We start from the raw sequence: 15311 nt of genomic DNA, 5'->3' as shown, positions 1-15311 counted from the left end.
ATCAGATATTAGTACTGCAGTTCCAGGTCTCTTTGGTGCGATGAAGTCACACCAATAGAACTACTGTAGGGTGTGTTTGTGTATATATCTGCAGTTTCAGTGATGGCTTGGTCTTTAAATTTGTGAATAGTTTAGCTAGATTACGGTAAGTCATTGCAAGGTGTGCGCCAACTCAAATTCATGATGAAAAAATACTACTTTTTCTTTGCTATGCAAATATTGAAATACATTTTCATATTTTCCAAACAGATACATTGTGATTTGACTTTACTTGAAGTTTTTTAAGCAGATAAGTAACCAAGTTTAAATGGGAAAATTGTTAAAAATGCTTTCACACAGTCAATAATTGACTGAATGACTGAGAAATAAACAAAAAAAGGTTGTGGAGGTGCATGGTGATGCATAACAGACTCAGTATGTGAAGACGAAAGAGGTGATGGAGTACATGAGCCAGAAACAAGCACAGCTGCTCTTTGAAGCAGATCCAAACCCATATGTGCCTGTAGACACCAACTGACATGTTTGCTTAAACCACAATATATGGGATGGCCAAGATGAGAGCCAGGCATTAGAGAGAAGAGAGTGATGATAGGAAATGGGGATGAGCTAGTAAATCCTCTAAACACCATGGATGGAAATTGTTTATCACTGTTCAAGTAAACATGTCTTTGCTTTTGTCTAAGTCTTTTAAAACTTCAGCTTTTGTTGACTCTGAATGCTCCTAATGTGTAAAATATTATTGTTGGAAACTTCAAAAATGTCTTTCACTCAGTCAAAATTAATCTTTTGGGATCTAATGATGTAAAAACATTTTTTTTTTCTCCTTCTTTCCCTTCTTTATCTCACTGATCCTTCATCCTCCCTTTCTGCTCCCACATTTTCTCAGTTTCCTCTTTCCAGTCATGACCTGAGGGAGTGCCACAACAGCAAACCAGAAATACGAGAAGGAGAGGAACAGTAATACAATAGAAGGCAAAGAAAATACAAGAAAGGAGGAAAAAGAGTTAGGCTTATTCAGTAAGATAGACACACAGTGAGTCCGAGAAAACTGTGAGATCCATTGGGAGCTCTGAGCTTATGTTGTCACTGCCTTGCTGTTGTTGTTAGTCCAAACAGACCCACAGAGACTTGTTGAATGACAGGCCACAGACAAGCACACACAGTCAATAATGGCAGCCCACATCTTGCATCAGCATCGCAACAACCCTGCACTACCTGCATTTGCTCAGGGGACCATGTAAACACATGAGAGCTGGAGACATAGAACCTACTACAATAGAGATGATGCCTAGTTATTTGGTATTGGGTTGCTTGTGGGGTGAATGTAAAGATAAGTACTCAGGCATAACACAAACACCTCACAACACACACTGGTCTGGAGTTTAACAAAGCCTGTTTAGAGCAGAGTAATGGTTCAATGTATCAGCAGATGTCATATATGTGCTTGAAGAAGAGATTAAATCAGTAGTCGTGTGAGGATAGAGTGCACCTGGAGTGCAAATGAACATCATAACAGCAGGCTGAATTAAATAGATTATGTTCCGCTGTTTTTAGTTTTTGTTCTACTTTAGTTTAACACAAAGTACGATAAGGTGCATTTGGAGATAGACTGTTTGAAAACTCGAAACAAAACATCCCTATGCTCTATTTATAAGATTAACATAATTTAGGTCATAATTTAATGTTGGGTATATGATCACTGAAAAAGAAATGTTGAAAACCAAACTAATATTTCTAAGGTATTTGTGGAGAAATACATCACTTGTTTTGTTTTTAATTTCTTTTTCGATGACCATATGAACAAGCACTCAACAACAGCATCATGAGAGACCTGAAATCTGACAAGAATCCCACCTGAACTCCATTTTTAAAACTGGCTCAAACAGTGTGATCATTTTTGTGGATACTCTACATATGAGAGATTTTCCAACACAAGGAGGGTCGAGGTCAGAATCCTCTGAAGAGCGGTTTGCAGTTTAATGATTCCACTTCACGACGTAAACTGCTGTTAAAAAACAGTGTCTTCTACCAATTTACTCTTTATAGTAAAAATAAAATGTAATTTTATTTTTCCTCTGAGTAACTTACATGGTAAAAATTAACAACATGCACATAATTACAGTTTTTCTCTGTAATAATAATAAAAAATAATAATAATGATGACTTTTATTGCACTTCTCCTCCTGTCTAGCACTGAGAAAATTAGCAAAAGCAAATTTAATGAAGGTTTGAGTTTTCCTATGACAAAGTAATAATGACACTGCAGAGTACACTGATATTTCATAACAGTAGTTGGAAGTGTGTCCTTTAAGAAAGACGGTGAAAGTAACAAAACCTTGAAAGACATGGAAAAAAAAAAAAAATCAGATAGAAACTAATATTCCCCTTTGTAAACCTGTGCTTTCGTAACTGTGTGATTTCACTTGTGTATCCGTGACAGGGTCTCACCGTACTGAGTCACAAGGCTGTGGGCCACATTAGGGACTGCTTTCACAAGGTTCCCCAAGAAATTGAGTGCAGGCAGGAAGGACTTCACACTGAGCTGGTCACTCACCTACATAAGAATACACCATAAAAAATTTAATAAAATCCCACTTTCATGGCAAAGAGACATATCCACCAAATCCTTATTCATGGAAGCACAGTAGGCCTCTACATGTATATATTCAATCTCAAAAGTAATACAATTAATTTCTTTTTTACTATTTCTCCTAAAAACCGCCTGCAAATTCAGTTATTCACAGCTCAAAAAATATTAAAACCTTGAAATCTATGGGCTAGAGAATTTGAAAATATTAATAGGCTACTTGTATCCAATATAAAGCAAAAATGAAAACTGAACAGGATACTTTACTTCAGCTGAATTAACTTTGTACTGTGTATACATGCATCACTAAGCACTATTGCTGCTGAATGTATTCCAAACGTTTTCATTTGCAGCACAACCAAATTTTGTAGTTTCATACACTCATCACAGTATCGGGCTGCCTGTTCATTTAAGGGTCTGTACCCGGAGAACCTTCAAAAAGCAATGGCAGATTTAAAATTTTGAAGAATCTAATTAATTCAAAAACAATTATGTTGATTTCTCCCCATGTGTTATATTCCTAACAGAGGTTCTGTAATTACATTTTCTGTAAACACTTCTAATCAGGTTGTATTCTAGTTACACAAGTGAGACCTGTCTGTTCCCCCAGGTGTTATACACTTCTGTCATCATCAGTATACACAGCTTTACTATTTTCCACTGGCTGCAGAATTATGCAACTCCCACCCCGCCTCCCCCCGAGGTGACACAACAGCAGCAGGAGGGAGACAGATACACCATCTGTTTACTGAACAGCCCAGTCAGGATATGGCGTTGGTTACCCAAGTGCTGTTAAAAGTTTTAAGACCTGAGGCTTGTTCCTGTGTCAGCATGTGTAGAAGTGTATCTCCATATATCTGTAAAAGTGTGTATCTTACCTGTTTGTGAATGTTATCCAAGACAAAGTGAACTGACTGCTCATTCTGGAGCTCCGAAAGCAGCTGGACGAGCACTGATAAATGTACGCATGGGCATAAATACCAAACAAAATAACAAAAAGAGAAATTCATTAAATTAACATCACAGCTGAGTAAAGTTTAATACTTTAACTGACAACATCATCAGCTGGCAGAAAGAATGCAATATTACAGTTCTATGTATTTATTGCATATTTAAAACAACTAATTACCTGGGTGGCTACTCGGATGAGACTCAGATAATTGATGGGATTAATGCTTGACAGTACGAATATGATCTTGTTGTGAAAGTTGTTTGTTATTAGTAGAACTCAAACCAGTTTCAAAATATTCCCTCACTGTCTGTGCGAAAGGAATATCAGATTTTTAGCACTACTAGCTTTCACACCATGCTGGTCCCTAAGGCATTTTGCAACAGCTACCATAAAATCATTCTGTCATTTCCACTAAGAAAAACATTTCTGCATTTTTAGAAGCTGGAAAGAGCCCAAACCGAGTGACAGAAAACATGACTTTGCTCAGAGGCCAGCACTGAAATACAGAAACATTTTCACAGTTGACTACATGAATCAGTAACTACAAATAGAATCGGTATTTCAGACAAGCAAAGTAAACCAGTGAAAAATCATCTACATGTGAAAAGTCATATGAACCTTCAAAAATGTTTAAAAATGACATAAAGATCACCTTAGTTACTGGCGGGGATTATTACTACATTATTACAGGACTGACTTGTCTGTTTATCTGTGGATACATGTGATAGGTCCTTAGAAGTCTGTATTCATTCTCGTAAAGCAAGATGCGCATATATATGTTGTACACAGGTGTTTTTTGAAAATGTATGTGAGCACACAAGGTAAAACACACATACATGCTGGTGTGTGCACATTTCTTCACCTTGGTCAGCCTTTTCCAGAGTGACTGGGTCATCCATTGTTTGAAATACCCCTTAGGAAGCAAAAGCAATAAAAGACCAGAGTTAATGAAAAGAAGAAAAAAAGATACTTGAATTACAAACAGAAAATACAATTCCTGAAATCAGTCTTGTTTAATATCAAAAAATATGTTGAATATCAACAGGACACTTTACATCCCCCCATAAGGATCTAGTGAGAATATCACTATCATCTAATCAGTAATATCATTGGGGGATATGAAATAGGTTAAGACTTTTTAAGTAACTCACAAATTATATGAATTTGTCTTTATCAAAACTTCTCTTGAACAAAAACTGTAGTTAGGTGATGATAATGTACTTCTATTATGAGGTTCTGAACTTTCATTTAACAAAATAAAACCCCTTTTTCTCAGACTTGATACAGTTATGAAAAATTACCATCATGCATATAATCCTATGAGTAAATGTGGTGCATTACCAAAGCCCATGATTCTGCTAATTTCATTTTAACAGAATGTAATTATCTGTGTTTTTAATTTTTGTTAGTGTCAAGACTTGTTTATTAATGTGATATGCTTGTTTTTTACTGTTCAGAAGCTGTGATAAATGAACTGGTGCCATCCAGTCTGATCATCTGTAATGTAAATGCAGCACAATAACGGACTTGCAGAATGGTGCTCAGTTTTAAAAAGGTGGAAATGTTGCACAGTCAAACTCAAGCTGGTACAACCAAAACAAGTCAAAGGCTCCCAGACCTACTAATGTGCTGCTCACCTAATATTGTTGCGATAAAACGTAAACAGACTCTGTTGTCTTGTTGTAGCAGCTCTCTCAAGGTTCCTGGAGAACTTTTAAGTATCCCACTTATACTAGACAAGGCAAAGGACTTCCTGACCGACTGTGACGAAGACAGGGCAGGGAACATGGAAGATAGAGATAAAGAATGGAGACTACAGTCAGCACAGAAATGTACAGCTTAACATTTTCAAACATATTCCTAAAAAGCAGGGAATGCAGTGTAATGGCACCTTAACATCAAACGAAATAAATGCAGTGTAAGTGGCTTTTCAGTAAGTCAGTGAAGCATGACAGTGAAGAGTAAATGAGGCGTGCCAGGCATAAACAATATCCAGACATCATCTTGCTTTTCATCTCAATTCGCCGCATCCTTCTTATTCTTGCATCCACTTAAAACCGTTGAAACAGAACCTTCCTCAAGGTAATAAAGTATACTTTAACTTCAATCTTCAGCAGTGAAAGATCCTCGTGTTCATTTGTCTGGTGCACCTAGGGTTGCCAACTCCCTGAACAATAAATAAGGGACACTTCATCGGCAGGGCCGGCGAACCTGTTTGCCTTCACCCTTCCTGGCGTGGTGAATTTTTTTAGCCCCTTTATTTGTGAGTGAAACGATTTTTTAACTATTAGACTCGAACCTGAATTGAATTAGATGCATATTTTTGAATGCCATGAACACATGGAAAACAAATGATTATCCAGCAATTCACTTTAATACAAAATAACAAAATGAACTCAATAAAATAAGTATCTTTCTTAAACAGAAACCTGTCCTGCTTAACTTAAAATTGTATAAATTAGTATAAAACGATAGAAAGAAAGAAAAATATCCATTCTGTAATAGTGCACATTTTTAGTGCAACAACAAAAGTGCAAACAGAAAGTCTGTAGAAAACTTGTAAACATATTTGTGATCCAAAGGCCATGACTGTAGGCTACAGTTGTAGTAAAACAGCAAAAAAATAACTTATGAACTCAACAGCTCAATGCCATTTTCCATTGGCATTTTATGACTATTTTTTGACTCTCGCAGTAATACAGGACAAGGTGCGTTCCTTTTCAGATCAATACGGGACGTACTTTAGTTTATAAATACGGGACGACTCCGTTTTTCAAGGGATGGTTGGCAACCCTGGGTGCACCATAAGAAAAACCAGTGAACAGAATCAAATGTTAATACAAGCTTTTATTATATCATGCACAATGTTTTCCAGCCAGAGGTAGGGCTGGGCGATATATCGAGATTTTAATATATATCGATATATTTTCAAACATGATATGGTACGAGACAATATCGTTTATATCGATTTTAAAAAATATATATATTTTTTTTTTTTTTTTTTTTACATTTTTTTTTTTAATGATTTTGATATAGCTTATTTTGTGACAAATTGACTTGAATGTTTTATTTGAGATTTGCACAAATGTTTTGTTATTTGCACAACTGGCAACCTCAGTGGAAAAGTCTGCCTGTTACTGTCTACATTGTATTAATTGCACAGTGTATTTTAATTTAATTGTTATGCAGGAAAAGGATATTTGTTTTATTTTATTCAAGAAGCATTTTTATTCTATATATGCAGGCAGTTTATTTTTATTTCATTTGTTTTATACATTTTGATATTGTGCAGACCTCTGTTAATAAAAGGTACCTGTGTGACATTTGGCACGAGGCTTTGTATTAAAACTGACTGTTTTTTTAAGGGTTTGCCTCAGAAAAAAATGAAGCAGAGATGCTATGCTATAATGCTTTCGGGGAAACCCCAATTTTGGCACAGAAAAAATATCGAGATATATATCGAGTATCGCCATTTAGCTAGAAAATATCGAGATATGACTTTTGGTCCATATCGCCCAGCCCTAGCCAGAGGTACACTTTTCTCAAACCACAGATGTAGGAGAGAAATGCAGACTTGTGGTCATCAATCCAGTCATATTTATACTGAAGACGGGAGGTGTTTTGTACGTTATAGGAGCAGATGTTGAACCTTATCTGTTGAACCTTATCTGGGAGGCCAACTGCAGGGAAACAAACTTAAACATGTCACACTTTCAGCCATATATTTTCTGTTGTTTATCTCTAATCTGACATGCCAACCCAGCAAAGATCTACGACAGCCAAAAACCCAGAGAAAAACAGGAGGGGACCCATCAATCTCAAAACCTCTGCTCCTCTTCACCGTCCTCACCTAAAGAACTCAGCTCATCAGTCTGGTCATAAAACCAGGAGGTGGTTCTGCTCTGAGAGCAACCATCAGTGTACAATCTTATAGAAAACCCTGTCATACTTTTAACAATTTCATAAAATTCTAACAGCAGCAATGAAAACCTTGCACATATCCACACCTGGCCTCATTGCACACCATGGCACACTAGTACAGCCCAGCAACACAACCAGGCTTGCCACCTGTCCCTTGAAATACGGAATTGTTACGTAATTGGGAATTAAAAGTTGCGTTCCATATTGAACCAATACGGACATATATTATGCTCTTATTTATTGATGTCATGATATACAGGTGAAGGTCTGAAAATTTGAATATGCAATTTGCAATATTGCAAAACTTCATTCGTAGTAAATTCAACTAAAAGGTGAAACACATATAATATTTCCCACTACATTCAAAGTGAGATATTTCAAGCCTTTATTTGGTAGAATTTTGGTGATTATGGCTCACAGTTTATGAAAACCCCAAATAAAAAATCTCTATATTATGAAATCAATAAACAATTCAATCATCAAAATTATAACAAATAAAGGTTTAACACATGTTGCTTTCCATGTAATGATGTACTATGTAATGTATTAGTTTTGCCTTTTAAGTTGTATTATTGAAATAAATTAACTTTTATACCATATTCTAGTTGAATTATTGAAATAAATTAACTTTTACACCATATTCTAGTTGAATTATTGAAATAAATTAACTTTTACACCATATTCTAGTTGAATTATTGAAATAAATTAACTTTTACACCATATTCTAGTTGAATTATTGAAATAAATTAACTTTTACACCATATTCTAGATGAATTATTGAAATAAGTTAACTTTTACACCATATTCTAGTTGAATTATTGAAATAAATTAACTTTTACACCATATTCTAGTTGAATTATTGAAATAAATTAACTTTTACACCATATTCTTTACCTGTAGGCTATATTATCCATCTGGGCTGATGTGGACATACATAGGAGGCTATTTCAGCTGCTAGTATGGTTGGCTGTCTGTACAGTCATGCAAGTTCGATGCTATTAAAGCACTTTCAATTTTAAATCAAAGGATTTTGTTTTTTCATATAAAACAAACACATTTTTATGCAGTTTAGAAGTTAAGGGGCTTTTTTTTGGGCTCCTGCGCTGCTGAAATCGGGGCGTCCCTTATTTCTATTTCTGAAAGGTGGCAACCCTACCAGCAACACAACGTGTGGATTACACACAAACACATATAAGTGACTGTTGCAGAAAGGCTTGTTTTTGATAGGGGGGGAGGGAAACTTGTGTTTCATTAGGACAGAGTAGGCTAATGTTAATTCCTCACCGCGATGTGCTCCGTGTCTATGATGTGAGCGGCGCAGGCCAGGCAGAACAGCCCGCCCTGCCGCGGCTGCACGCTCCACCGACGGTCGTGGCGGAAGTGCACCTTGTCAAAAACGACGTCTGCGCTCGTCAATGTAGACATTGCACCTGTTGAATAAAGTAATACAGTAAATAGATACATTCAAACGGTTTCCTTGATAGTTAGGCCTGACATGTCCCGCGCTAATTACTTAGTGCCGAGTAATTGGCGCGGCGATTATGCTAGTTGTGACGTCATACGATTCATCCAGGCCCCAAACTTTTCCTGAAATTGTGGAAAATTCCATAAAAAAATGGGCTCGATCTAAACCCTGTTCGTACGGAAGAGTATGAGGGCCAGGCAGGCAGGAGAAAAATAAAAATAATATTTTAGAGGAGGAAGATTTTTTTTTCATTAGGCCTATGCACTTCGAGAAAAAAGTAGAAATGTCGAGAAAAAAGTCGAAAAGTCGAGAAAAAAGTCGAAATGTTGAAAAAAAAAAGTAGAAAAGTCGAGATTAATGTTGAAATAGAATTTCGAGAAAGAAGTCGAAATGTTCAGAAAAAAGTCGTGTTTATTTATTTCATTTGTATTCTTTATGGAACATAAATCTTATACTGCCTCAATTGTAAACGTGTAGAACCAAAATGCAATGAGAAGTCTGAATGTTTCAGACAATACATTATTTGATTTTAAACAACCTCTATATTTTGTAACTGTTGCCCTATATACCTTTTTTAAGCTCTTGTTCGTATTGACCAAGGAGTTGATGAAGTTTTCTATACCTTGTTTGTGCTACTGTTTTTACTTTGTAATTATCTGATAAATCATTGTAAATTATTAAGTTATCCAGCTGAACTTCTGTGCAAGTTTAAATTGTCTGTAGTCAAAACTCAAACTTTATTAACAAAATATAGAACATGGAAAGACAGTCTAACTTTATGCTTAAAAGTATTTAGGATTTAAAATGAGATACAGAAGGCTAGTTTTGTTAATAATGCATTAGATCACTCTTCAGATACAGTTATTATATATAATATTTATGTACATCACCCGAGTTTTCATTAGTCGTTATAAATAATATGAAGTCCAGCATTTACAAAAGAGCCCCAGGCAAAATAAGTAACGTTACGTTTTAGAAAGTTATTACTCTGATATTAAAAATGTGAGCTAAATTGTTGAGTCTTAAAACACATTAAACTTTAAATCACCACTGAATGTTTTAAAGTATTACTCTATTTTGTTTCATAAAAACAAAAATCTAAATGGATATTTCATTCACATGACCTCAAAATGATTTTGATTCACTTATATGGAAATTATAAGGTTTCAGTTAAATATCATAAGAAAAGACTATATAGTAAAAATGCAGCATTACTTTAATTCGATTCAGGTCAGTTCAATATACTGTATTTCAGTTCAATAATCCTTTAGCCATCCCTGAAAAGCAAATATATGTTGCAGTAACTGTCACTATTGTGGATGGTTATCGCTGTGGACAGAAAGGATCTTGATCTGTTGCAGCAGATCTGAAGAAGCCTCTGACTCAAGACACTTGAATTGCTGCCTTGTTAAGAGGATGTTGAGTGTTTTCTATATGCGTTTCATTTTATGAAGCATCCTTCTTCAAACAATCAGCTCTAGAGGCTTCAAGAGAGAAAGCTTTCTTGATCAGTTGGTTCAGCTTTTTCAAGTCACTGTTTTTGATGCCGCTTCCCAGATAGGTGGGTGCAAAGGAGATTACACTCTCCACAACAGAATTATAGAAGATATGCAACATCTTGCTGCAGACACTAAAGACTAAAGCTTTGTCAAGAAATACAGTCGGCTTTGTTCATTCTTGTAGACAGTATCAGTGTCACATCTCCAGTCAAGTCTGTGGCCTAGGTGAACACCAAGATATCTATTCATCTCCACCAGATATAATCTTATATATTTATATGTAAATGTTCATGTTGTCTCGTTTTTAACAATACTAATTGACAATTCATTCATCAATTTGCTCTACTTCTTCTTTCAAAGTGTAAATGGTGTATGGCTACTCCTAAAATCCACAATCATCTCCTTTAGCTTGTTAACATTTAAGATGAGATGACTGTTCCCACAACATACCAGTAAAGCAATCCACCAGTTCTCTCATGTCCTCACAACTTCAGTTGTATTGAGGTGCACAGAGTGAAGAGAAATTCAATTTCAATTCAATTTTATTTATATAGCGTCTATTACAACAGAAGTTGTCTCTAGGTGCTTTCCAGAGAGCCAGAACATGACCCCCGAGCAATTATTACATAAACATAACATAAACAGTGGCAAGAAAAACGTCCCTTTAGGAGAGAAGAAACCTTGAGCAGGACCTGGCTCATAAGGGAGTCCCTCCTGCCGGAGGCCAGCTGCACATAGCAGGAAAAGACAAAACAGACAGAGAGAATGAAGAACAGAGAAAGGAGAGACACAGACACAATGGTGAACTGGTGCACTTCAGGGATACAAGCAGATGTAGACAGCAGACACTGAGGTGATCAAAAGAAATGGTGATAGTCAGTGTTCGAATTGGGGGGGAGCTAAGGGGAGCTGAGCTCCCCTAAGAAGGACATTGGCTCCCCTGAAAGACTGCTTTTTGAAATTTAGGGGGAGCTCTAAAATATTGGCTGTTTCTTTTTCAGACAGGTTATAGAGTTCGATTTTCTGTATGACCAAATCCGCTCCGACCCGGTGTGTCAGTGATCAGCGCAGACAGACTGCAGCTTCGCCTGAATTATGGTACTGCGTTAAATCGACGGCGTAGGGTCGCAGTATGGTGTGCGTCGCCGCGTACCCTACACCGAGGGCTCTGCGTCGATTTAACGCGGAACCATAATTCATGCTTTAGCAGAGCTGCGCTCTCGGCCACGCGGACGTGCCGTGCGCTCCGGCGGACAGCGGAGCTCCTGACACAGCTGCAGCTCATCAGCTCATCTATGGAGAAGTTAAAGAGCATCTACCGCTAGATTCTCCTTTCATCAAGGCAGGGAAGAGAATCAGGCCAGAATAGATGAATGTTATCAGTGACTAAGTTTGTAGTGTTGAACATGTTACTACTATTCTTGTGCAATTGCTACAAAATAATTTGTTGTTTTTAGTTAAGTTCTACAGAAGAATATTTATTTTATTATTATTATTTTATATTAAATACATATTTTACTGTATATTACAAATCATTTTGTGGGCACCCCCTGGCACCATCGAGGAGCCCAAGGCTGGGGGCATCTTAAGACCTCTCTTATATTTTTTTGTTCAAAGATATAAACATTTTATATCTTTGAACAAAAAAGATCAGAGAAACAAAGAAATTGAAACAAATAAACAATTTTAGTATCAACTTTGTTTTATTAGAACAAAGTTGATACTAAATGTGTTTCTTTTCCTTTTTTCCAAATGAGAATCGATAAGAGAATCGATAAAGAATCGAATCGTTAAGCAGAATCGAAAATGGAATCGGAATCGAAAAAATCTTATCAATTCCCATCCCTAGTAAGACCATTATACAGGATTCTTGAAGGGGTGTTTTGAGCAGAAAAAATGTTGCCTGTGTGTCCCCTTGCTGCTTTTCTTTATTCTTATTAATAAATGAGTTTGGTCATGCAATACGGCTAGTAGAATGTTTTTCACATGGTCTTTAACCCAGCAAGCACCGTTCTAAAAGAGGAGCAAATGATACATTTGTTTATTTATATTGAGACCCGTTATGTTGCCAAATTGCGTCAATTAATTTGCTTCAAAGTGAAAATTTCTTTGGGCAGTACCCCATCCCCGTCCAACCCCCCCGTCCAACCCCTCAGAAATGTTGGCTCCCCCAGGACCCATGGTCCAATTCGAACCCTGGTGATAGTACAGTCCCCTGTGGTGCCTCTGTGCTGCTGACCACTCATCTCACTCATAACCATTTAGACCTACAATAAGGAGCATGAAAAATACAAGATCACCTAAGGTAAAGGTGTCAGACTCAATTTCATCCTGGGCCACATATTGTGGTTAGTTATAAAGGGCTGGTTGAACGGCACCTGGAAGACTATACAATACAGACACAAGAGTATATTTTAATGCTTATACCCAAACACATCTGCATTTAATTATCAATAACATCAACAACATCAATAATAATAGAAAGATATTACTTACCCTCTATCTTCAAATTGCCCCCTCTCCTCATTATTTTTTCCTTTCTTTGATGTGTTTGTTTTAAAACATAACTGTTGTAGAAAATAGCTAAATTTGAGATACTGCTATGCTACTACTACTGCTATTGGGTAGAAAATCCATTGGGTTAAATTAAGATGTTGCGTGGGACATTTCATTATGATTCATATATGTCTTTACAACAATGTAGAATTGCATTGTGAACACATAATTATCTTGGCATCTTCTTGTGGGCCAGATAAAATTAGTTGTTGACTGGATTTGGGCTGAGGACCTGAGTTTGACATGTCTGACCTAAGGCACTCATTTATTCTAGTGGAGTTCCCTAATGCTTATCATGTTTATTCTAATTTTGGTTCATAATCCATAAAACTAAGGCATCAAGAGTGACATCTCCACTCAGAATCATTTGAAATTACATTTGAGGGTATATATTCCCATGCCATTAGCTCTCATTTAGTGTTTTCCTCTAACAAAGTTTTTCAGAGCTCTGTGGGAATATTGAATGTCATTGCTGAATAATAACAACCGACTGTCCAGAGATTGGATGTATGAATTTTTTTTGCAGTATCAGTTGGCTATGATTTTGGTTATCACCATGACAACAATAGCCTCCTGGCAACTGAGCAGAATTGTGATAATAGGTGTGGGGGCGAGTATCAGATACTACTAACATGTCACTTTATAACCTCTGTCTAATACTCCACAAACGGCCTTCACTGCACATCTGTTTAGAGCATCCCATCACATAAGGCCCATTGAGCTTTTACTACAAAAGTGTGTGTTTTTGCATTACAGGGTAAATGAGTGTCTAAAAGCTCTTGTAGTGAGCTAATCACTCCATGTGTCTCAGTCACAATAACATGTGCTCATTTAGCAAATCAATGTGCACCAGCAAGGTCAATAGAAGCAAAATGATATTGTTGGGCATCCATATTCACAAAGTGGTAAAGTTATCAACTGAAAAGAATACGAAACTCTGGCAAGGAGGAAAAATATCAACGATTGTTTGCAAAATCTCCATCTGTTCTTGGACAAGAGCTACCGTATCCCCATTATTTGGTGCTGTGAATACTGGACCTTAAGAGAGAAAAATAGAAACAGAGAGCACTCCTCTCTGCTCAGCAGGGACAAAATCTGTCAAAATCTTTTGACAACTATTCCACAGACAGTTCTTTACCAAAGGAGAGCAGATAGAAATAGGTGCAGTTTCTGTACAAGTACAAGGGAGGACTTAAAATGGAAATCATTTTCAACGCCATCCTTGGGCGTCAGTATTCCTATGACTTGTCTTGAATCTTTATCCAACATCCACCCCCACCACCATCATCTACCCACCTCATCCAACATCTACATACAGGGCAGTGGTGAGAATGATACATATAGGAGATAGACTGGCACATAGTAAAGTATTAATTCCAGTACCAAAACAGCAGCTGTTAATGAGGATGTTGGACACATCTTGGAATAAATGTACTCGAATATACATTTGTTATACTTAAGAAAGTGTTATGTATACTTCATTAGATATAACAGGTGTATACCCAATACTGTGGCTGGTGAGTGTAGCTCTAAACCTTTTGACTAGTCTGGTACCCCCAGTTGCTGCCAATCAGGCCTGTTTAGGCCGCACTGAAATGTGTGAATGCATCATCTGCATCATCTTTGACCTAAACAAGCATTCTATACAAACAAAAGAAAAATAAGTATTGTTGCAATACTTAATTGTTTTGCATTTAAATGAATGGCTATGGACTACATTCAGCTTACTAGCCTGTAGCAAATCAGGAAGTGAGGAAAATTCCAGTTCTTTGACTGATCACTAGGGGTTGGCTCCAAAAGTGGGCCGATCTCACTCGTTCCCCATATCAAACCGCCTAACTTGTCAATAAATATTTTCAGCCTTGTTATTAAAGAAAAAAAAACGGGACAATTGATCTATATCTAGATTCCACATCCAAGACAACTGTACAGCAACTGGAGCAGCTTACTCCCTTAACCATGCCAATGTCCAGGTTGGCCCTGGCACCTTTCAGAACAGACTTACGTTGCCTAGACCTTTGCCATAATCCAGCTCAGAAAAGCCCCAATTATTCAAGCATCTGGGGCACGGCATAGCTCACTTGGTTGAGCATGCAAACCATGTACAGAGGCTATAGTCCTTGTGCAGCAAACCAGGGTTCAATTTCTGGAATGTGACTCTTTGCTGCATCTCCTCTCTCTCTGTCCCAAAGTTACTGTCAAGCTCTCAATTAAAGGCCTTTAGTGTAACTAAATCTTGTAAAAAAAAAAAAAGGAAAAAATCAGTGCTCTGGCTTTACTCATTTCAAATCTTGGTGATATCTTGAGATATATGGGTCAATGATGTGACGC

General features: G+C 36.9%; 1 protein-coding gene across 1 annotated transcript in view; it reads right to left on the bottom strand.

The window, feature by feature from the left end:
* The window catches only part of LOC133421566 (meiosis inhibitor protein 1), a 70004-nt gene extending 61119 nt beyond the window's left edge, over positions 1-8885 (bottom strand). Inside the window, 6 exon segments of the mRNA XM_061711219.1 lie at positions 2449-2554; positions 3466-3539; positions 4402-4452; positions 5177-5300; positions 8343-8356; positions 8738-8885. Of these exon segments, the coding sequence (XP_061567203.1) occupies positions 2449-2554; positions 3466-3539; positions 4402-4452; positions 5177-5300; positions 8343-8356; positions 8738-8885 (517 nt within the window).
* Positions 8886-15311: the final 6426 nt, after the last annotated feature.

Source organism: Cololabis saira, chromosome 21, assembly GCF_033807715.1.
Source record: "Cololabis saira isolate AMF1-May2022 chromosome 21, fColSai1.1, whole genome shotgun sequence".
Classification (NCBI taxonomy): Eukaryota; Metazoa; Chordata; class Actinopteri; order Beloniformes; family Belonidae; genus Cololabis; species Cololabis saira.
Note: the sequence above shows the minus strand (reverse complement) of the source record. Positions and strands in the feature narration are given on the sequence as shown.